The 18,994-nt window shown below is 48.1% G+C and overlaps 1 protein-coding gene across 1 annotated transcript; it reads right to left on the reverse strand.

The window, feature by feature from the left end:
* Positions 1-9,418: 9,418 nt before the first annotated feature.
* Positions 9,419-18,631, reverse strand: SAP30L (SAP30 like). The gene is made up of 4 exons (XM_046666791.1): positions 17,809-18,631; positions 13,481-13,603; positions 11,191-11,289; positions 9,419-9,666 (listed from the first exon to the last, which is right to left on the reverse strand). Exons 1-4 carry the CDS (start codon positions 18,004-18,006, stop codon positions 9,538-9,540), a joined length of 549 nt encoding a protein of 182 aa, XP_046522747.1. The 5' UTR covers positions 18,007-18,631; the 3' UTR covers positions 9,419-9,537.
* Between the last annotated feature and the right edge of the window lie 363 nt (positions 18,632-18,994).

Below are 18,994 nucleotides of genomic sequence, written 5' to 3' on the forward strand. Positions count from 1 at the left end.
GAGCCCGGTCTCGCTGGTGGCCACGAGCCCTCAGGAAGTCTCATGAGCTGCTTTAGCTTAATGAAGCTCATGATAGTCGCTAAGCCTCCTTGGCAAGAGCTGGAAACACACGGCTCCTTCATCAGGAGTCGGGCTGGCGCGGGGCTCTGAGGCTTTCTCACAGATCCCAGGATTTTGGCAGTGGAAGGACTACTTTCCACCCCTCTCTGTTGACTGCTCTGAAATTCCCAGTTCCTGGAAGACAGAGTCCATTTCCAGATTCCCTCAGGCACACAGCAGACACTGAACGTTTTCTTGACCACGTTTCATTGTTTGGTTTGGTTTTTCACGATAGCAGGTTTGGTGACGCTGAAGTCCAAGCTCCTCCCTCTGGCATCTGAGGCTTTCTGCTCCAGCCTGGACTTCTCCCCAGCCTTGTCTCCTGTCAACCTTCCATTTCCTTCAAGGGTCTGCTTAGGAGCCTCTGCTTCTAAGAAGCTCCCTTGATTTTCAGAAAGCCTTTTGCTTCCTATTTTCCCCTTGCTCCGAATCATATAGATACAGATATAGTATGGCTATACTTGGACTGGTAAATAGGTGCTTTGAAATGCCTACACATATGGCCATAGTCACAGATACAGGTGTGTGTGGGTATACATATGTGTGTATCTACATATATACATATATATTATGTATATGATATATAAATATACATATTCACATATGTATATGTTCATATTCATATAATATGTATACATATATATAGTATACACATCTAGTATTTCTAAACTGGTATGAATGTCCTTCTATGTCATTAAATATTATTTTACAATTTTGACACATGTATAATACTTTTGAAATCAGTCTCCTAGTGTTTGACATATAGGTTGTTTCTAGTTCTTCACTGTTCTAAACACGGCTCTTCTGACATATTAGCTTATCCACTTAGTAGGCAATAGGGCACAGTGGACTCTGGGCTCAGAGAGCCCCATGTCTGACTCTGATCCCCACCATTTTCTGGTGACCTTGGACAGGCCATTTCACCTTTCCACACTTCTGTTTCCTCGTCTATATAAAAGAGAGCATAATGGTACTCATTTCATAGGGTCGTAAGGCACGGACAGCCTTATCCTTGGCCCTGTCACATCATAAGTGCTCAGGGAGAGAACCACACAGGCAGGGAGGCTGCAGGGGGCATTCACTCCGGCTTCCCCGCTGAGCAGTGTGACCTTGTATATCACTATTTCATAGTGTGTGACAAAGACCCACAGAGATAGCGGTGACGGCCCTTTACAACAGCTAAGTGTTGCCCAAATTGAAGGCTGTATTATTGTTGTTGTTTTTACTTCTCTTACTCCTTTCTATAGGTTTTAGGACTATGTAAGTTAAACTATGCAAGCAGAGAATAAGTGCTTTGAGGGCACTTAAAAAAATTGCTTTGCTGTTTTATAGACTTGGTGAAAATGATTCATGCCGATCATAAACAGTTTAGACAATACCAAAAAAGCATGAAGGAGAAAGTAAAACTCTGAATCCCACCAACCAGGACTAACCGGGGTTGGCACGTTGATTGCGGCCTTCTTTTCCTTGCTCCCCCTCTGGTGCCCAGGGCAGGGCAGGGCAGCCTGCAGCTGTTTAAAAAATGTCTGTTGACCTCAACCAGACTGACTCGTTAACAGCGGCATGCTCCAGCTCCGTCCCTCTCAGCCAACCTCTGACAGTTTCATTAACCCCATTAAATCACGCAGGTGCCTTTACACCTCCTGGGCTTGTTAATCTGTGTTCCGCTCTTGCAAGTTAAAACCTGGCTGGAAAGTTGGATGTACCTTGTTAACCTCCATTAAACCCTATTAAATTTCCTAACTAGAGTCTTAGTGACTTCTAGGACTCCCTCATTAAAGTTTAGTAAATCCGGTCGATCGGGACAAGGGTACCTGTTGTGGCCGCACTGCTTCAGAGTGGCCTTCCTGAGTTCCTGGACGGTGGTGTTGACAAGTGTCCCTAGGACCAGATGACCCTTGGACCCAATCCCAGGAGTGCCTCTAGCTCTCATTGTTACGTGGGCAAGTTCCTCAGCTCTCTGAGCCTGCATTTACCCCTCTATAAATCGGAGTTAATAACACTTCCTACTTTATATGATGGTAGCGAGAGTGAATGAATCAGCGCACGTCAGACTGGTAGCAGGTTGCCTGGTGTGCACTCTGCGCTTGAAAGCTGTTATTTTCTTGATGTGAAAGTTCCTTATAAACTAAAAACTGTTACGTAAATGGAAGATTCAATTCCAGGCATTTACAGGGTCCTCCTGCATGCCAGGCACAGTGCTAGGAACTGTGGATTAATCCATTCTGGTTTTATCCAGACCGAAGAGCATCCGTTCCAATGATTCATCTCAACAGTGTCTGTGGCTGTGCATGTCACTATTTGCTCAGACCCTGACACTTCTGAGCCATTTGGAGTTGAGCATAGCTACTTTCCCTCCCTGGGCCCTAGGAGGTTGGACACACTGGTTCCGAAACCTGGGTATGCATACAAATTCCCCAGGAGATTTTGTAAAAATAGTTTTCCAGGCCCCACTTGAGGAGATTCTCATTTAGTAGGTCCCACTGGGAATTTTAACCAGTATTTCCGATGAGGCTGAAGCTGCTGGATCGGGAAACCTCTGGGCCAGACTAGTGTTTCTCCACTTTCTTGAGCTTAAGTCTTACCTGGGGAAGTTAAAAAATTCATATTCCTAGAATTCAGCTCCTGAGCTTTGCATTCTGAGAATCCAGGATGGAGGCCCAGGAATTGTAACAGAGTTCTTAGCGGATTCTGAAGGGGGTGGGAGGTGGCAAGTGCCATACTTTCAAAACTGCTGGACCTCAGATGAGCTGATACTCAATATTCTGAAGGTCTATTTTGAAAAAAGGGTGTCTGGTTCCTAGTGAAACTTCTGTTCTAATAGTACGTTGAGATGTGAGGTCAGCCCCCCATCACAACCGATGTCTGTGGATCTTCAAAGGACGTCGACTCCAGCAGGTGTCAGCCAGTTTGGGGCAAGCTTGGGGATAAAGTACCTCTTTGAGGTTCAGTGTGTGAGGGATCAGAGGACAGTGGGCAGCTCTCTGTGGTTAGATCCGGAAGAATGGGAGGGCAACCCACAGAGGAGTGGCAGGAACTACTCAGGTTATACCTCAAATGAACAGACAACATGGTATGAAAATGGGCAGTTCCTTTGCTTTCTGAAGGAAATCAACTCAGCGACCCGCTAAATGATGGCACCTTCAGCAATAATCCATCACTGATCCTGTGGGGCCCCAGTGACAGCCAAGACTCCCTGCCCTCCTTCCCCCCAAAACTACGTCCTGAAAAGCCACCCTCCACACCATCCACAGAGGGGAGGGACAGGAGAGGGGGAGGGTGGTGAGGGGAGGAACGGCACTCTGTAAGTTTCAGTGCTGTTTAAAAGTTTAGAACTAGCATGTATTAGTACTAGTTAACTAAGATGATGAAAAAAAATTATTGATTGCATTTCTTTCCTTTCACTCTGCTAAGGTCAGAGGTGTGCTAAAGTGGCACTAGCGACAGCTTTGAAATGAAAGACCTGAGTCTGAGGCTTGGCTGGGCAAGAGGCTTGATCCCACGAGGCCTCAGGGACCTCCACCAGTAACGCTGACAGCCCCGTCATGAGCACGGGACTTGCCTGAGGACTTTGTTAAGGCGCAGATTCTGATTCAGTAGACGACTGGCAGGTGAAGGGGGCAGAGATTCCGCATTTCTAACAAGTGTTCAGACGATGGACCAACTTCAAATACTTGAGGCTATACTGTATGAGAAGAAACGTCAGTCCACACACTGTTAAAGATAAGTTTTTGAGACATTTAAACACTGGGACATTTATATAAAAGTCTACACTTCCAGATCCTCTTCTGAAATTTCGAGAACTGGCCACACAGGACCGGCGTTCCCACCTGGCAACAATAGGCTGGAGCTGAGTAGCGGCTACCCTTAGAGGGACCTGAGTTTTCCAGTTTGCAGCATGCCCCTTCAGGCATTTCAATTTGCAACCCTCTACCCAGTTCACTCAGGACTCTCATTTTATAGATGGATAACTGGAGGCCCAGAGTGTAGCTACTTGCCCAGGGTACCTGGTGTGCTACGCGGCATTCAGGCCCAGACTCAGGCGGTCAGACCCCAGTCTCTTTCCACATGAGTGAGTGGGAGAGCAGGACCACACTTCTGTGATCTGAACTCTCTTGGTGTGCACTGGGATTGGGAAGCGGGGTGCAGGAACAAGTTCTTGGAGCCAGGAGGAAAGACAGCCGTCACCAGTCACTGTACTACACAGCCAGGGGCCAAACGCGGAAGTGAAGGCATCTGAATGCCACATGGACTCAAAGAGAACAACAGAGTGTGTCTCTCATTACTCATTCAGATCGTTTATTAAGAGCGAAAGTCGGGCCGTCCCATCTGTGTGATATTGCAACATGAAAAGTCACATACATACCAAGGAGACCCCACAGAATCGAGAGCCTTTCAACAGTACAGAGCCATAGATTACAAAATTAAAATACAAATGATCCCCCCAAATTTGGCAGGAAACAAGTACAATATGAGGAGGCCTGGAATGGAAGGGCACTTGCTTTTCAATAAGGCAGTTACAAAATGGAAAAAAAACCAAACCCACACCCCAAAACACTTTGATGGGCTTAGTGGATGACAGACGTGTGAAACAGGGATCCTGTACAGCCCTCGGTCACTGGCAAAGATGTGTTCATGAAGTGAAAGCAACCGAAGGGTTTGTGTTTTCAGATGCAAGCTAGATGAAATAACTGATTGTAGACATTTCTACCTTAAGAAAAGGTCCCACCTTGTCCTGGGCTGGATTCCACCTGAAAGCATCAGATCAACTTTACCCTTCCGATCCATGCACTTGCAAACAGTCTGTAATAAAATGAAAGGAATGAAAAGGCACCCCTAAAGCACCATGCTGCCCAGGGCATGATCTTGAGCTCACCCGTCCTTCAGTCCAGCTGCCCAGCTCAGTAGCAGGGACCGGGAGGCTGCAAACTGCAAGGCCACAGAGCTGCGTCTGTCCAAGTTAGAGCCAAGTGAACTACCCAGCCTCAAAGGACCACCTGAAAGGCAGACGTCTGACCAACAGATGACAGAGCAAGCCCATTTCGTGAGAATTTAGATTCTAGGACAAGACTACATCTCCTGCCAGGACTTTTGAATCTTGGTCTTAATTTACAGGCTAGTTCTGTTCTCCCCTCCCATTTGTTTTGCAAAACTCGACTGACTGCTTTTGGAATCGTTTCACACAACCTCGAGTTCTGCAGGTTGGTCTGCAGTCCCTGAGAGCCGGGCTGGCCTTGGAAATCTCCGCTCAGTTGCAAGGTCTCAAGAATCTGAGGGCAGCTTACTTTAGACTGGACTAGTCACGCTGCAAGTCAGAGAGTAGGAGAGCACTGGACAGGCCAGGAGGACGAGAGGTTAGTCTCCAGATAATGCCGTGTGACTCAGGCAAGTCTTCAAACTTTAGTTTCCCCATCTCTAAAAATGAATGATCGGGCAATAGCAACCTTAAAGGACTTTCCAGGTTGAAAATATGGCACTCGTCTGACACTGAGACATGTGGTCCCCCCGCCCCCAAATTCCTAAGCTTTGTTTTCTCAATAAAAACAATGTGTGCAGGAATCTTAAGGTGCAAACCCTCGGCAGCCATGGAACCTTTAAACTCCACACAGAGAAATTATAACATTTTAAATCTTCTGGCTAAAACTTTTCCTAAGTGATGTGAGCATCAGTTTTTGTGAGGCAAGCACAGAACTAAGGCCTCATCTGTCTTAGGGTATTTTTCAGCAGGCCAACAGCATGCCCTCCTCCCCAGTGCCATCAGCTTCAGCAAGAACAAGTGAGTATGACCCGGCTGATGGGGTTCCCTCAACATTATCCAGCAAGGACCTAAATGGACCAATACTCAAGGGGAGGACAGTCATGACACCAAACTATCTATTTGCTATCTGCTCCTTTCCAAAAGACAAACGCTTACGCCCTGGGATAGCGCCAGGTCCTTGGCCAAGATGAACAACTTGTTCCACATGAGCCCCACTGGGCAGAGACTAAGATGGAAATTATAGAGAACATAGAAAAGCCAGAGGTTTACAAAGCTAGAACAGGCTTCTCCAGGAGGTAGTGAGTTCTCTGTTCTCAGAGGTGTTTAAGCCCAGCCTGCTCAATGCCTTGGTGGGACGGTTGTAGGCAGAATGTCAGCACCTATGGGGAGACTGGACTGCAGGACTTAAAGGCCCTTTCCTAACTTTTGGATCTTGTCACTGCAATGACTGAGAGCCTTCAGACGATTTCCAGGAAGTAAACAACTCTGGCCCCCAGAGTAAGTTCCCTCTCCTACTTTCTCCCTTCTCCAACCAGGCAGTTGTCCTTCAGGATATTAACATAAAAGTTCCCACAAAATAAACAGCTGAAGTGCCAAGGTTAGACGCAACATTGCAGCTGCAAACAATTATTACTATCTGTTCTCTGGAAGGCTAGCAGTGAACATTGAGCTATGACAGGAACATCTAACAACTTGGCGGCTGTAATACATAAGTGAAATTCCTCTTCATTTTACAACACCGGTCTTGAATCCTTTGGTTTCAATCTTTCACGGGATTTAGCTATGATCTCTTTCAGATGCTATTGCCAACCTAAGAGTTTGTTTGTTGAAATAAAGTTTGTCTGCTTGTTTTTGAAAAACCTTAAAATGAACATGAATAGCAGGATATTAACGTTTCCATGTGACAACCTTCAGGGCATATGAAAGAATGATACCAGGCCGGGACGGAGGCAGGAACCATACTCTAAGAAGACAATGCCAGTTCTGGATTTCAAATTCCAGTTTTGCCCAGGAGCACCAAGAGGAGAGAAGGCAATGTTGCAACGTTACGGGTGGAGAGAAGCGCAAGAGTCTTTGACAGGTGGTATAAAATGCAGGCAGCCACGATGAACACTGCTTTCCCCAGACCCCACTGCTCCCTGATGCCAGAGCCAGTTGCTTTGGAGGGCCCGGCCATTTCTAACGGGCAGAAGTCCCCTGCCCACAGGTCAAGCCATGGGAAACTGCAGAAGAGGCTAAGGCAAGTGGTTTAGCGGTTTGATGAAAGAGCAGATTTCTGCACATGAGAAAGATTAAGTTCAGAGAGCTTTGTCTTTTCTCTCACCTGACATGTTTTCAAAGGTTGAAAAGACACCCACAACCTCCACTTTCCCAAAGTACCTCTCTTTAGAGGAAAGACGGCCTGGGAATCAAGTGCGCACAGCATCTGGCTGAAGGTGGAAAGTCTGCCCAGGCTTCGCTTTGGAATAAAAGCACTTATGCACACACTTGAACAGATGGATCCTAACACCACATCTTCTTGTACAGAAATATACTCTCTCTCTCTCAACTGGGAAAACACATTAGCTGTTAAAGACACAGTGACATGACCTAAACATCCACAATTTTGGTTTAAACACAGAAAGATACACTTTTTCTCAATAAGATACGGACATTTCCAGAGAGCAGGTTATCAATGCCTTAACCTACAGGCCCCATTTGCCCCTAAACTCCAGCCCAATGAGACAACTCTTCTCCTGACAAAGGAGGCTTGGTGTTTGACACCTTCAAAGCCTTTCTAACTCAGTCTCTCAGGAAAAAAACCTAGATAAGCCACATACTTTTGAGCCTTCTTGATGTCTACACATCAACATCCTTCAGCTAGTAGTGAGACAATCTCTAAATACATACTGAGTCTGAATGACTAAGGACCATGCCATTCACAGCCAGGTGTATAAAAATAAGATCCCCGCATAGTCTAGAGTATGTTCTATGTACGTCCATTTATATATATTTAAAAAGGCTGCAATCTGCTAGACATGCATTTTGAACACTGGGGAAAGCTCTGCAGCGATGGAACACACTGTGCTTTAGTGAGAGTGGCGGCCCCGTCCCCAGTCCACAGAGACCATGGGACTCTGCTCCACAGAGCTGAGACCGTCGGACACTCCACCGCCCTGCTCAGCGGGGACTTTTGTTCTGACTTCTCTGTGCTGATGCTCAGATTACGCCATCTATGAGACATTAAAACTCCCTGCCAGGCCAGGCTGTCTACTGCTCCTTTTATTATTTAAGGCTTAAGAAAGAACTCAGAATTTAAACTGAGTAAGAAAATGATACTTTTGACCACAGGATATGTCAAGATGGTCAGAAATTAGAATCCAAGTCCTTTACTTCCCTTTTTCTCCCACCCCCTATTCACACCCTCTGTCCCCCAAGACACTGATTAGAAAATTTTGCAAAAGCATACTTTTGGATATAAAGCTTTGCTTTCCAACGATACTTTGGCTCTGATATAGAAAGAGGAATCTGAGTTTTTGAACATAAAAAAATCAGGTAAGTATTAATACTTAAAAAAAATCATTTTAGTAATCTTTCCCCCTAAAAGGGAGGCAAATTGCTCACAAAAATGAACATCAGATGGCACTGACCTTTGTGGCTCAAACCCATGATTTGCTGCTGACCCCTGAGGGCCCAGGGAGTCAAGGCCAGACAGAGTTTCTACCCCAGAGCTGGACTTCTGAGCCGGAATCGCATGGTCCTTGGCAGCCTTCTTGGTGGTTGTGAACTAAGGATTAGTGCTTCTGAGAAGATGAGCCCCAAACCACTAAGTATCTCTGTTTGTCAAAGCATTTATGGCCCAGGAGAATGGCTGAAGTCATAATACATAACTTCACCCCAAAGAGTGGAGCGCAGAGGGGTGTGCAAAGGGCTGCATCTCTCCTGGGGGCCTCTGCATCGGCGTTTCTGGAACCTGCACAAATACAGCTTGGCACATGCGACTGCCTGAAGTCCTCCTTTGATTTGAAACCTCCTGTTGGTGCATCAGGACTTCCTCCACACTCTAGAAGTTAAGTGGTGAGCAATGGAAATGGCAGAGGTCTCATTAACTAGAGGTGTGAAGCAGATGTTACAAGGCTGGCATTGTTAGTGACAGCTCAATTAGCCAACAAACACGGATTGGGTGCCTCCTGTGTGCAAGGCACATAGCCAGAGAGGGAGAGCAGCGTCAAACTGATTTGCTGATAGACGACAAAGCTTGCAGCAAAGCGGGTGTCTACGTCCCCAGCAGACTAGGGTCTGCTCATGCATCTCCACTGTCAACTGGACTTTGCTGCTAGGCCAGGCCTACGTCCCCTGTGTGGCAGCATGGTATGCCAAGGTGACTACCAAAATATTTTTTATGCCACATTTCCAGTAGAATTGACTTACTGCTTTGTTGAATGCTGCAACACATAATTTTTCTTTCATTTTCTTTATGATCTCGTTTTTTAAGTTCAGTAGTGGCCTTAAAGGAAAGTCTTTGTATACACATGCTGAATCATGAGAATATAATCCTCCTGACCAAAAAGATTTACAGTATTCATCATTCAAACTTTTTTATTTACAATAAAATTTAACAGTCTTTATGGGCTTAAACGTAGCAGATATCACCTGTGCACTAAGCATCATACTTCATTCCTGGAAGACGTGCTTCATCCTCACTCCAGCTGCTTGCCGCCCTCCGCTTTCTGGTCCAGTCTACTCTTGTTACTCTTCACCATGTAGATGAAGTAGGCCAGGGTCTCTTTTTCATTCACAGGTATGTTCCTGAAGTGTCGGCTGACAGTCTACATGGGGGAAAATAAACCAGAGGCCGTTAAAGCATGCATAAATCAGGGCCACAGATTCTGAATTGTGCAGGAGGGACTAGGAAGTCGCTTCCAGAGCTATGCAGGGGATTCTGATCAGTACCACAGAGCTTCCTGCAGTGCTGCAGACTCAGAATGCCCTCCTTCCCTGGGATTTAGGTGATCTGGTTTCCAGGCTTCCAAAAGTGGCATGTTAGCCCACAACACTGTCAAGGTGCAGTTCTATGTCAGTGGCAGCCGACCGTCCATCACGGCATAATCTCAAGGTCAGCCCCACGGAGGAAGAGACTGGGACTGCTCTGGTTGGCCGGCTGCTGCCAGAACCTCTCAGGCCCTGGAACTGGGCAGAAAAGTGTCTTTTTAAAATTGCATCAAATAAACAGCCGATTGAACAGATGTAAGTGTCTGACCCAATAATTCATCTAAATAGCACATAACTGACACATCAAATTGAAGAAAAATTTATCCTTTACTATATATTCCTGACGCTCTGCATTATTTTACAGGTCCTGAGGACACAGGTCTCCTCTTGCCCCACCTCTTGCTACCCCTTCCCCCAGGGGTGAATGCTGGCAATGGGTGATGTTAGCTTAAGTGGGAAAGGCTTGTATGCTCCTGTGTTTCATCCAGATGCTGGTAAAGGAGAAGTTTCAGAAAATATGATGCATCAGCAACCTTTAAAGGATAGACCACAAACTGATGGGGCTGTGAGCCTTTACGGAAACCTCTGAATGAACTGAGGTGGCCGGGACAGACACAGAGAGTCAGAGAACTAGGATTACAGAGGTGTTGGCTCTGGATGGTAGGATTGTATTTTCCTTTTTTCCATTTTCCAAATTTTCTACAATAGGCAGAAAAACACAATAAGAAAAGAAGGATGAGAGGTACCCACACAAATGCCAACAGGACAGAAGAATCAAGCCAGGCTGTCAGTACATTAAAATAATGGCCAATGGAGCATTTTCTGCCTCCTCCAAACTGTGTTAAGAACTCAGAGCAGGAGAAAACTTTCTTGGGCTCCATTCATTTAAATACTTCCACTACCAACATCAGAGTAGAAGAAATCAAGGAAAAAACAAAGAAAGAAAAATAGCTCCTACAGAACAAGAGTGAAGGTTCTGGAATGATTAACCTGACACACCTGATGTGCAGAAAGGAACATGTCTATAAAGAATCTTGCAAAACAAGATTCAAACAAAAGAACACTCAGGACTCAGAATCAGGAGTCCTAAGATTCCAGACTCAATTCTGCTGCCAACTTGCAGTGTGATTTTAAGCAAGCCCTTTCCTCTCTCTGTGCTACGGCTTCTTTTATGGAAATAGGGCCCTTCCAGGTCTAAAGCTGTGGGATTCTAAATTGTGCAAAAGAGAGACTAGGAAGGTGCTTCCAGGGCTATGGAGGGGATTACGATCAACAGACAGACATCGCAGTGGGGGGAATCAAGGTCATCATCAGAGGCACAATGCTGGCTCTCTCTTTTTGGAGCAGTTTTGTCTACCTACTTCTGCTAACTGGGCCTTATTGAAGCCTGGTCTGGTCTGCAACTTGTAGTGTCGTTTATAACGTCGTAGAGTGTTCACCTGGAGCTGGAACAGATCAACCTAGAGAGGAAAGAAGAAACACATTATCCATAACCCGACCAGCCACGACTCACCAAGAGCCCACTATGTGCCTAGCACTACACTCGGCAGGGGTGGGGATGAGAGGACTACGTCCACAGAATACTAATAACTGGCTAGGAGGACAAAAATGACAGTGGAAAAAGAGGTCTGGCTGGGGAGGGGTGGTCCCAGAAGGCTGATGGAGGTGGTGAAGCTTAAGCACAGGAGAGGCAGGGTTTAGAAAGGCAGTGACTGCAGAGATAGAGTAGGGAATGAGACAGACGACCGAGAGCACAGGAAAAACCAGGAGATGAACAGATGGGCTAGGGGGTCATAGGCAATTGTGACAGGTTTAAAAGGTGAGATCGGGTGAGAGCATGTCTTGAAAAGCAGAGGGAGCTGTCACAGGTGTTGGAGGGTGATGTTCTGGGAAGATGGATCTAAGGGTGGTCTGGAGGAAAGAGGGAGATGCTGCATCAGTGATCCAGAAAGGAGATGATGGAGTTGAGCTTTGGAGGGGTAGTGATGCTGGAGAGGACACCAAGCATGGAGAGCAAAGGTAAAACCAGACAGATGTCCTGGAGGAAGACAGACCAGCGCGTGGCAGCAGACTGGACAGAGGGGCGTGAAGAAGGACGGCGGGAAGTACTGTTATTCTCAAACAGTCCTTTCCTAGGCTCAGCCTTCAGGTCAGAGTCCTTAACAACCCTCCAGAGCAAGCTCAAAAGCTACTGTAGTGAACGTACGAATCAGCAGGTTAGGGTCGGGGGCTCTGCAGATGACTGGATAACAGAGGGGAAAGGACCCCCCCTTTTTTCTAACACAGGAAGAGAGGAAAGCTGCACAGTCATGAAATATTGAAGGCCCAGAAAGTCGGGCTGCCTTTACCTGCCTCTAAAAGAGATGTTCTTGCTTCAGGCAGGTGGAGAGCACTTAAAAACAAAATGAATGATCAATATGAGGGACCAAAGTCCTTCATTCTTTTCAAAACATTCCTCAAACCTTTTTTTTTGTGAAAAGCATTTAGAAAATGAATACATCCATTTCTTTACAAAATAATAACAATAATGCTAAAGGCAATAGAAAGATATCGTAAACCAATGCTAGAAAAGGGGACACAGGGAGGGGCAGAGGGAAAGGCCGTATTTTCAAAGGTTTCCTCCACATCTACAGACAAAGGCCCGCCTACTCTTTCTATTCCTACACAGTCATTTTCACTCTGAGTGCTAACAGGCGGTTGCCTTATGAAATATTCATGCGTCAAATATTCAATGTACATTATAAACGGCTCTTCTTTTGCTGAGTCTTAAGTGAAAACAATTTAGATGGAAAATCCAATATTCCTTCCTGTAGCCTTGCTTAACAGACACTGCACCTTGAAGGAAAGGCAGCCTTCTGGTTTGAGAAGCCTAGCTCTCATTATCTAGCGTGATGGTTCTCAACAGGGTGCAATTTTGCCCCTCAGGGGACATCTGGCAATGTCTGGAGACATTTTTTATTGTCATGACTCAGGGGGTGGTATGACTGGCAACTAACTAGGGGGCGGAATCCAGGGATGCTGCTAAACATTCTACAATGCACAGGACAGCCCCCACAACGAAAGAATTATCTGGCCCCAAATGTCAATAGCGCCAAGTTGAGAAACCCTGGTTCAGTGTAACTGCCTTTGAAACGGATCCTGGGGAACAAGCCTGGACCGGGAACCAGAGAGTGACAGAAAATCCAAGCTGGTATGAACTGTAGACTTACACCTTCATTTTGCAGGCCACAAAGCAGAGGGGAAGTGACTTTACCCAATCCATACACACTGTCTCCAAGTTTAAAGGCAAAAGCAAAGTTTTGAACAACTTGACGTTGTGGTTGTATGTAAGCATTTGGCAGGGGCTTCCTGCAGAAAGGCACCCTGGCCTACTGGAAAGGGCTCTGAACCAGAGCCCCTAAACCGCAGGCGTGACCTCAGGCCTCTGCGCCTGTCTGTAAAACGACAGGCAGGCAGACCAGCTGATCTCTAAGCTTCTAGCTCTCAGATTCCATATTTCTATGATTCTACCATTCGCTTTTCAAATAAACCACAGCAAAACGAAGGGGACTAAAATTACTTCCTAGCACAAAAAGCAGATCAGGCCAGAGGTAAGGTTCAGATTAGAATCCATTCTTCCAGCTTTCTGAAGCTAACGTTTTTGACCTTTACCTCAGGAATGTCAGTGTCATGCTCAGGAGAGTCTCCACCATCGTCACTTGTCTTCCTCTTCCTTTTATTTCGTACACTCTGGATGAAATTTTTGTGGAAATCGCAGATATACAGGTGCCTTACCTGATGGGAAGCAAATTAAAGTCAGATTTGCCAATTCCATGGAAACAGCAACAGGTATCTGTCAAATTATGGGGCTTCTCTCCCTTGCAAGGCATTAGAGAGAGGGAAGGAAGAACAAGATGCAGGGCATAATTTCCAGAAGTTTACTACGAGTTGCAGAACAAGAAACCCACAGAGAGAATGCTAACAGCACACTGGGCAGTGTGTTAGGAACCAAGTCCCCACTGAATGGTAAAGAAGATAAATGGTACAGATTTAGCAAAGGGAGAGATTCCCTGCGGCCGAGAGAGACAGGGTGGAGGTCCCTGACTAGAAGGAGGATTTGTAGGTAGACAGGAAGCCCTCCAGATGGGGAGAAGAGCCAAGGCTTAGAGTTCCAAATGAGGAGGACAGAAGGGGTGAGCGAGGAGGCCCAGGGTAGACACTGTCAGATAGGTGGAGGTGACCGCCCATGTAGGAGCTTAAGGAGAAATTCAGGGTGGGGTGGCTATGAGCACAGCTTAGGCTTTCCTTCAGACAAGACAGAGTCCCCCAAGGTTTCTGAAGCAGGGAGTGAGGTGACATTTTCAGACCTGTAGGAGTTATGAACTTACAATGGGCTGGAACGCATTGCTCCAGGGAGGACGAAAGCAGGAAAGAAGGGACTGTGCTAATGGAAGACAGGACATCCTAGTTTTACATTGACAACAGCTACTACTGTAGGATGACAACTCTCCGAACAACTTGATTACTGTGTACGAGTCTCTAATTCTTGCATTACCACACATCTGATCCACAAAGAAAAGCAGAAAGAGACGCAGAAATTCTCACAAGGTGGAACCACATAAAAGAAGCTAGATACTACGCTGATTTTCTAATTCAGGCTGGAGGCATAACTGTAAATGAAGGTGGCAACAGCAGCTAAGATTGAAGAACGTGTTTTTATTTAAGAATATAAGTACCAGAGTTGGCTGGAGGAACCATTCAAAAACCTAACAGAAACTGAATGCCTGTGTAAATGACTTGGGGTTGTTGACACTGAAACAGATGTTCCACAAATGTTCTCGAGAGACTTCTGAATGAGTTTACTTCTTAAATTCTTAAGGATAAAAGTAAACTGATAGGAAACCGGCATCAATTAATTCAGGCCTTTTCATGGAGAAGATAATGAAAACTTCTTTTTATTCCGATGAATTATCACTTTCCTGTGGTTGGATTAGTGAGTCAGGAGGAGTTTTAGCTTTATATTGTGATGCTGCCTTGCAGACAGCAGGTGTTCAATAAATGCTGTTGCATCAACACAGGCAGGCCCCTTGCATCTGAAAGCAGCTCTGGCCAGTAAAAGCCATCATTTACATATGGTTACAAACTGGAGTAGCTTTGCCAGATTTGACTCTGTCAAAGGACTTTCAGACACAGCACGTGTCACTGTCCGGAAGAATCCGGCCTAGCTGATGGGTAGACTACATCCTTTATCTCGGAGGAAAGCACACTCACAGCACACTCCACACCCTGAGAGGAAGCTGGCCCTCCTGAGAGCTGGTGCCACACGTAAACTCCAAGAGATTGAGCAGCTCCTCAAACTCATAGAGTGACAGCCTTGGTAGAACAGGCGGAAGAGGTGACTCCCAGAGCTGTGGCTGGGAGCTTTCTGGTCAGGACACTAGAGTAATAGAATCCTAGATGGAAGAGAACTAAGCAATCACGAGTGTAACCCCACTGGCCTCAATCTCATTTTCTTGAAGGATAAACTGAAGCCACCCAGAACAGAGAAATGACCTGGCCAAGGTCACCCAGGCCTTCTGGCCCCCACCTCACATCCTTTCCCAACCCAACATCTTCCTTATACTATTCTCAACTTCCACTTTTCTCCAGAAAAAAGCAGAAATACGTCAGTTGGAGAAACGTTTGAAAGCATATCTTAAATCACAGAACAGTGCCAATGTCTACATTAAATGAGTTAAACTACCTGACTTGGATTTTTGGTGCTATTATTTAAGAAGGTTCTCTGCCTGACCCTTTTCAAGATAGACAGTCATTATTCCTCTTTCACCGTTTTCAAGCACATACTGGTTTTCAGAAATTTCAGAGCTCAGTGGCCTGGTGGGGGGGGTGTGGGGGGTGGGGAAGGAGGGTGGTAGCAAGCCTCTAGTGGTGTTTTCTTTTCACTTTCTGCAAGAGCTAAAAATTCTTGTAACACAGCAGTTACTTAGAATTGAATTCCTGCCCAAGCCTGTGAGAAGGAAATAGAGTCTCTTTCAGAAATAATGACTCTACACCACCACCTTGAAACAAAGTGCGAGTGAGTCCAGCTCAAACGCTCCTCCTCAGCAGTCAGCTTCCAGAACTCTAGTGCCAGGCTCAGGCGGCCTCTCTCCTAGACGGTGTGTGAGAAACGGTCAACAGGGCTCAACACAGGGTTTCCAGTAGTGAAAGGAGCCCCAGTTGCAGCAGCACAATTGTTCAGACTTGACAGCATCCAAGGGTTTAAAAGAACTGGAAATTTCTTTTCTTTAAGGACTGGAAAATATTACTACTATAAGCTGTTCAAGTAAAGACTCCCAACAACCTACAGAGAAGGCAGGCAGTGTTTCCAAGAGGAGGAATTCATACTATCTTAGAATTAAGCATTTCACTTCAACGTGTGTCCTCATCAGGACCACCTTGGTGACTAGCCAGTTGTTTGCTCTGAGATGAATTCCTTTCATTCAGTCATAGAGATTTGAAGTAAGAAAACCATTAATTCACCCCCAACCATTTTAAAATAGTGTCTTTCCATTCAAGAGTTGCAAATATATTATAATTGTTAACTTCAAAAGAAAATAAGGGGAAGGAGGGGCAGCCCAGCAGTGGCGAAGTGGTTAAGTTAGCGGCTCCGCTTCAGAGGCTGGTTGTTTGGGGTTCAGATCCCAGGCATGGAGCTACACACCAATCATCAAGCCACGTTGTGGCAGTGTCCCACATACAAAGTACAGGAAGAGTGGCACAGATGTTAGCTTGGGGACCATCTTTCTCAAGCAAAAAGAGGAAGATTGGTAACAGATGTCAGCTCAGGGCCAATCTTCCTGCAATAAGAAATTGTAAAAAATTGGAGGTGGGAGGGAAGAGCCTGGAAGAAAGGGAGGGGAAGATTTTTCATTTACTAAAGACTTAATCAAGGCTTATGCCTGGCGCTTGGAAGCAAATCAGAGAATGGGTTTAAGAACTTAACCAGCCACTTAAGTGCTGTGTGATTCTGGCACCGCCACTTCCTATCTCTGGGCTTTAGTTTCAACTGTAAAATCAGAAGTGGAAAAGTAGGCGTCCTTTCCGTTTAACAAACAATCTCTGATTTCCCCCAACAGCGGAGAAATTTTGGTCCTAAAAGAGAACAGACGTTAAGCACCTAAGCTCCTAGGTGGTCTACCTGAATATTAAACACCCCTCAACTCATTTCCAGTTCCCAATCAGGAGGCAGCCACTTAGGGCTTGCAGCAACAGATGTCAAACTGAAAAGTTCTTAATTGGCTGACAATAGGCACATCTTTAGAATTGTTAAATAGAAGAGGTGAAATCACACAGAAAAGTTTCCCTATAATTACGCACAAAACACGGGGCAATTCTATTCAAATTTACATCTCCCCTCCACCCCCTTGACATTTCTAAAGAAGTTCACCCCTAAGAAAATTGATTTTCTTCCTTCTAGTCGTTCCGACCTGCAAGAGCCACCTCCCAAGGCCGGGTCTTGGCCTCATTTCTGCCACATCCTTGAAAATCCCACTTCCTCCCAGCCGTACGCGAAGCAGGGAGCTCGGCGACCCTCTGCAGAAGCGGAGGCCGCGGCAGACGGGGAAGTAACTGCCACCTCGCCTTTTCTCAAGGAATCACAGGGATCCGAGAAGGAGGGAGAAGTTGGAGAAGAACCGGGTCCCCTTCATCACCCCCTCCCCAGTACTCGCTCCTTCGTGGGTCAACAAAATTAGCCCACCTGTCCCTGCTCCAAGAGCTAAACCGATAAAACAAGCTAAAAACTGCTGTCAAATGCTCGCAGGCAGGCAGCGTCCTCGGAGCCCCCGCCCCCAGCCTCCCGGATTTGGGCACAAGCCCCGCCAGCGGCCGTCCGCGCGGAAGCGGCCTTGAAATCCCGAGCCCCCTCCCCAGTGTACAGAGGGCGGGCGGCGAGGCCCAGGGCGGGGAGGGCCCCGAGGCCGGCCGGCAGCCGGAGGCGGCGGCGGGGGCGGACTCACGCTCTTGTCGATGTCCAGCTTGAGTTTCTTCTGAGAGATGCTCTTCTGGACTCTCTTGCTGAAGGAGGCGTTGCCCGCGGGCCGGACGCAGCGCTCGCCGTCCTCGATGAGGCAGCAGCTCTGGCCGTAGCCCGGGGCGGCGGCGGGGGCGGTGGGGGGCCCTTCGCGGCTGTCCTCCTCCGTGCTAAAGCCGTTCATCTCCCCGCCCCGGGCCGGCCCCTCTGCGGGAGGGTTCCCTGTAGGCCACTCCGAGGCCGCGCTGCCCTGGGGGCAGTCGCTGAGGCCCCCACACCCGAGGGTCCCCGAGTCCGTCTCCGGCCGAGGCGCTGCCCTGCCCCGCGCCCGGGAGGCCCGGCTCCGCTGCGCCGCGCTCCGGCTCCTTCGGCCCCGGGCCCCGCGTCTCCGGAAAGCCCCTTCCTCCCAGCTCGAGGCCCCGGGGTCGGCTCTTGCGGCTCGCAGGGCCCCGCCGGGGGTCACCCGGAGGCGCCTTCTGCCGGGGGCCCAGAACCGTTACCCTTCGGCGGGGGCGTCCGGGAGGCCGTCCCAGGAAGCAGCCGCTCCCCGGGGACTCCGGGCCCGGGCTGCCAGGAGGTTTCGAGGGCCCCCGCCGGCTCCCGCCTTCTTTCGGCTGCGGGGCAAACTCGCCGCAGGGCAGATCCCCCGGGGTGGCGCGGCCTCCCCGCGCGGGGCCCGGCCTCGAACCCGCGGCGCCCGGGCCCCGCGGCGCGTCCGGCCCGCCCCCCCTCCTGCAGCCGCTCGGCTGCGCCCCGAGTCCCGCGGCAGCCCCTGGGCCGCCCGGCCGCCGCCCGCCCAACGCTCCGCACCACAACAGTTCGCTCCCCCCGCCCTCCGCGGGACAGCGGAAGTCCCGCCTCCGCGCGCCCATTGGTAGCGTTCGCTCTCTGGGCGGGGCCTCCGCCGCCGCTGGCGTGCCCCATTGGGCTCGGCAGCCGCCAGTCCCCGGCGCCTGGCTACTTCCTGGACTCTGCTGGGATGGGTTCAAAGTAGAGAAAGTGGAACAGGGAAGAGTTCCCTGGGTAAGGGAGGGGAACGGGGCCGCAGACTCTCCCGGCCCGTGGAGGAACCGTGTGCAAGGCCCTGGGTGGACAGACGGCCAGACTCCGGGAACGGAGGATCACATTCGGGGGCGGACAGAAGTACAGACGTGGGCGGGGGCGCCGAGGAA

Source organism: Equus quagga, chromosome 7, assembly GCF_021613505.1.
Source record: "Equus quagga isolate Etosha38 chromosome 7, UCLA_HA_Equagga_1.0, whole genome shotgun sequence".
Taxonomy (NCBI): Eukaryota; Metazoa; Chordata; class Mammalia; order Perissodactyla; family Equidae; genus Equus; species Equus quagga.

What these genes read in the sequence shown, in the direction of transcription:
- SAP30L (XM_046666791.1), bottom strand. Translation starts at nt 18,006, where the DNA reads ATGAACGGCTTTAGCACGGAGGAGGACAGCCGCGAAGGGCCCCCCACC. An exon ending in AGCTGGACATCGACAAGAGC is followed by an intron (nt 13,604 to 17,808) that starts GTGAGTCCGCCC and finishes GCTTCCCATCAG; the next exon opens with GTAAGGCACCTGTATATCTG. An exon ending in ATAAGGCCCAGTTAGCAGAA is followed by an intron (nt 9,667 to 11,190) that starts GTAGGTAGACAA and finishes TCCCCCATGTAG; the next exon opens with ACTGTCAGCCGACACTTCAG.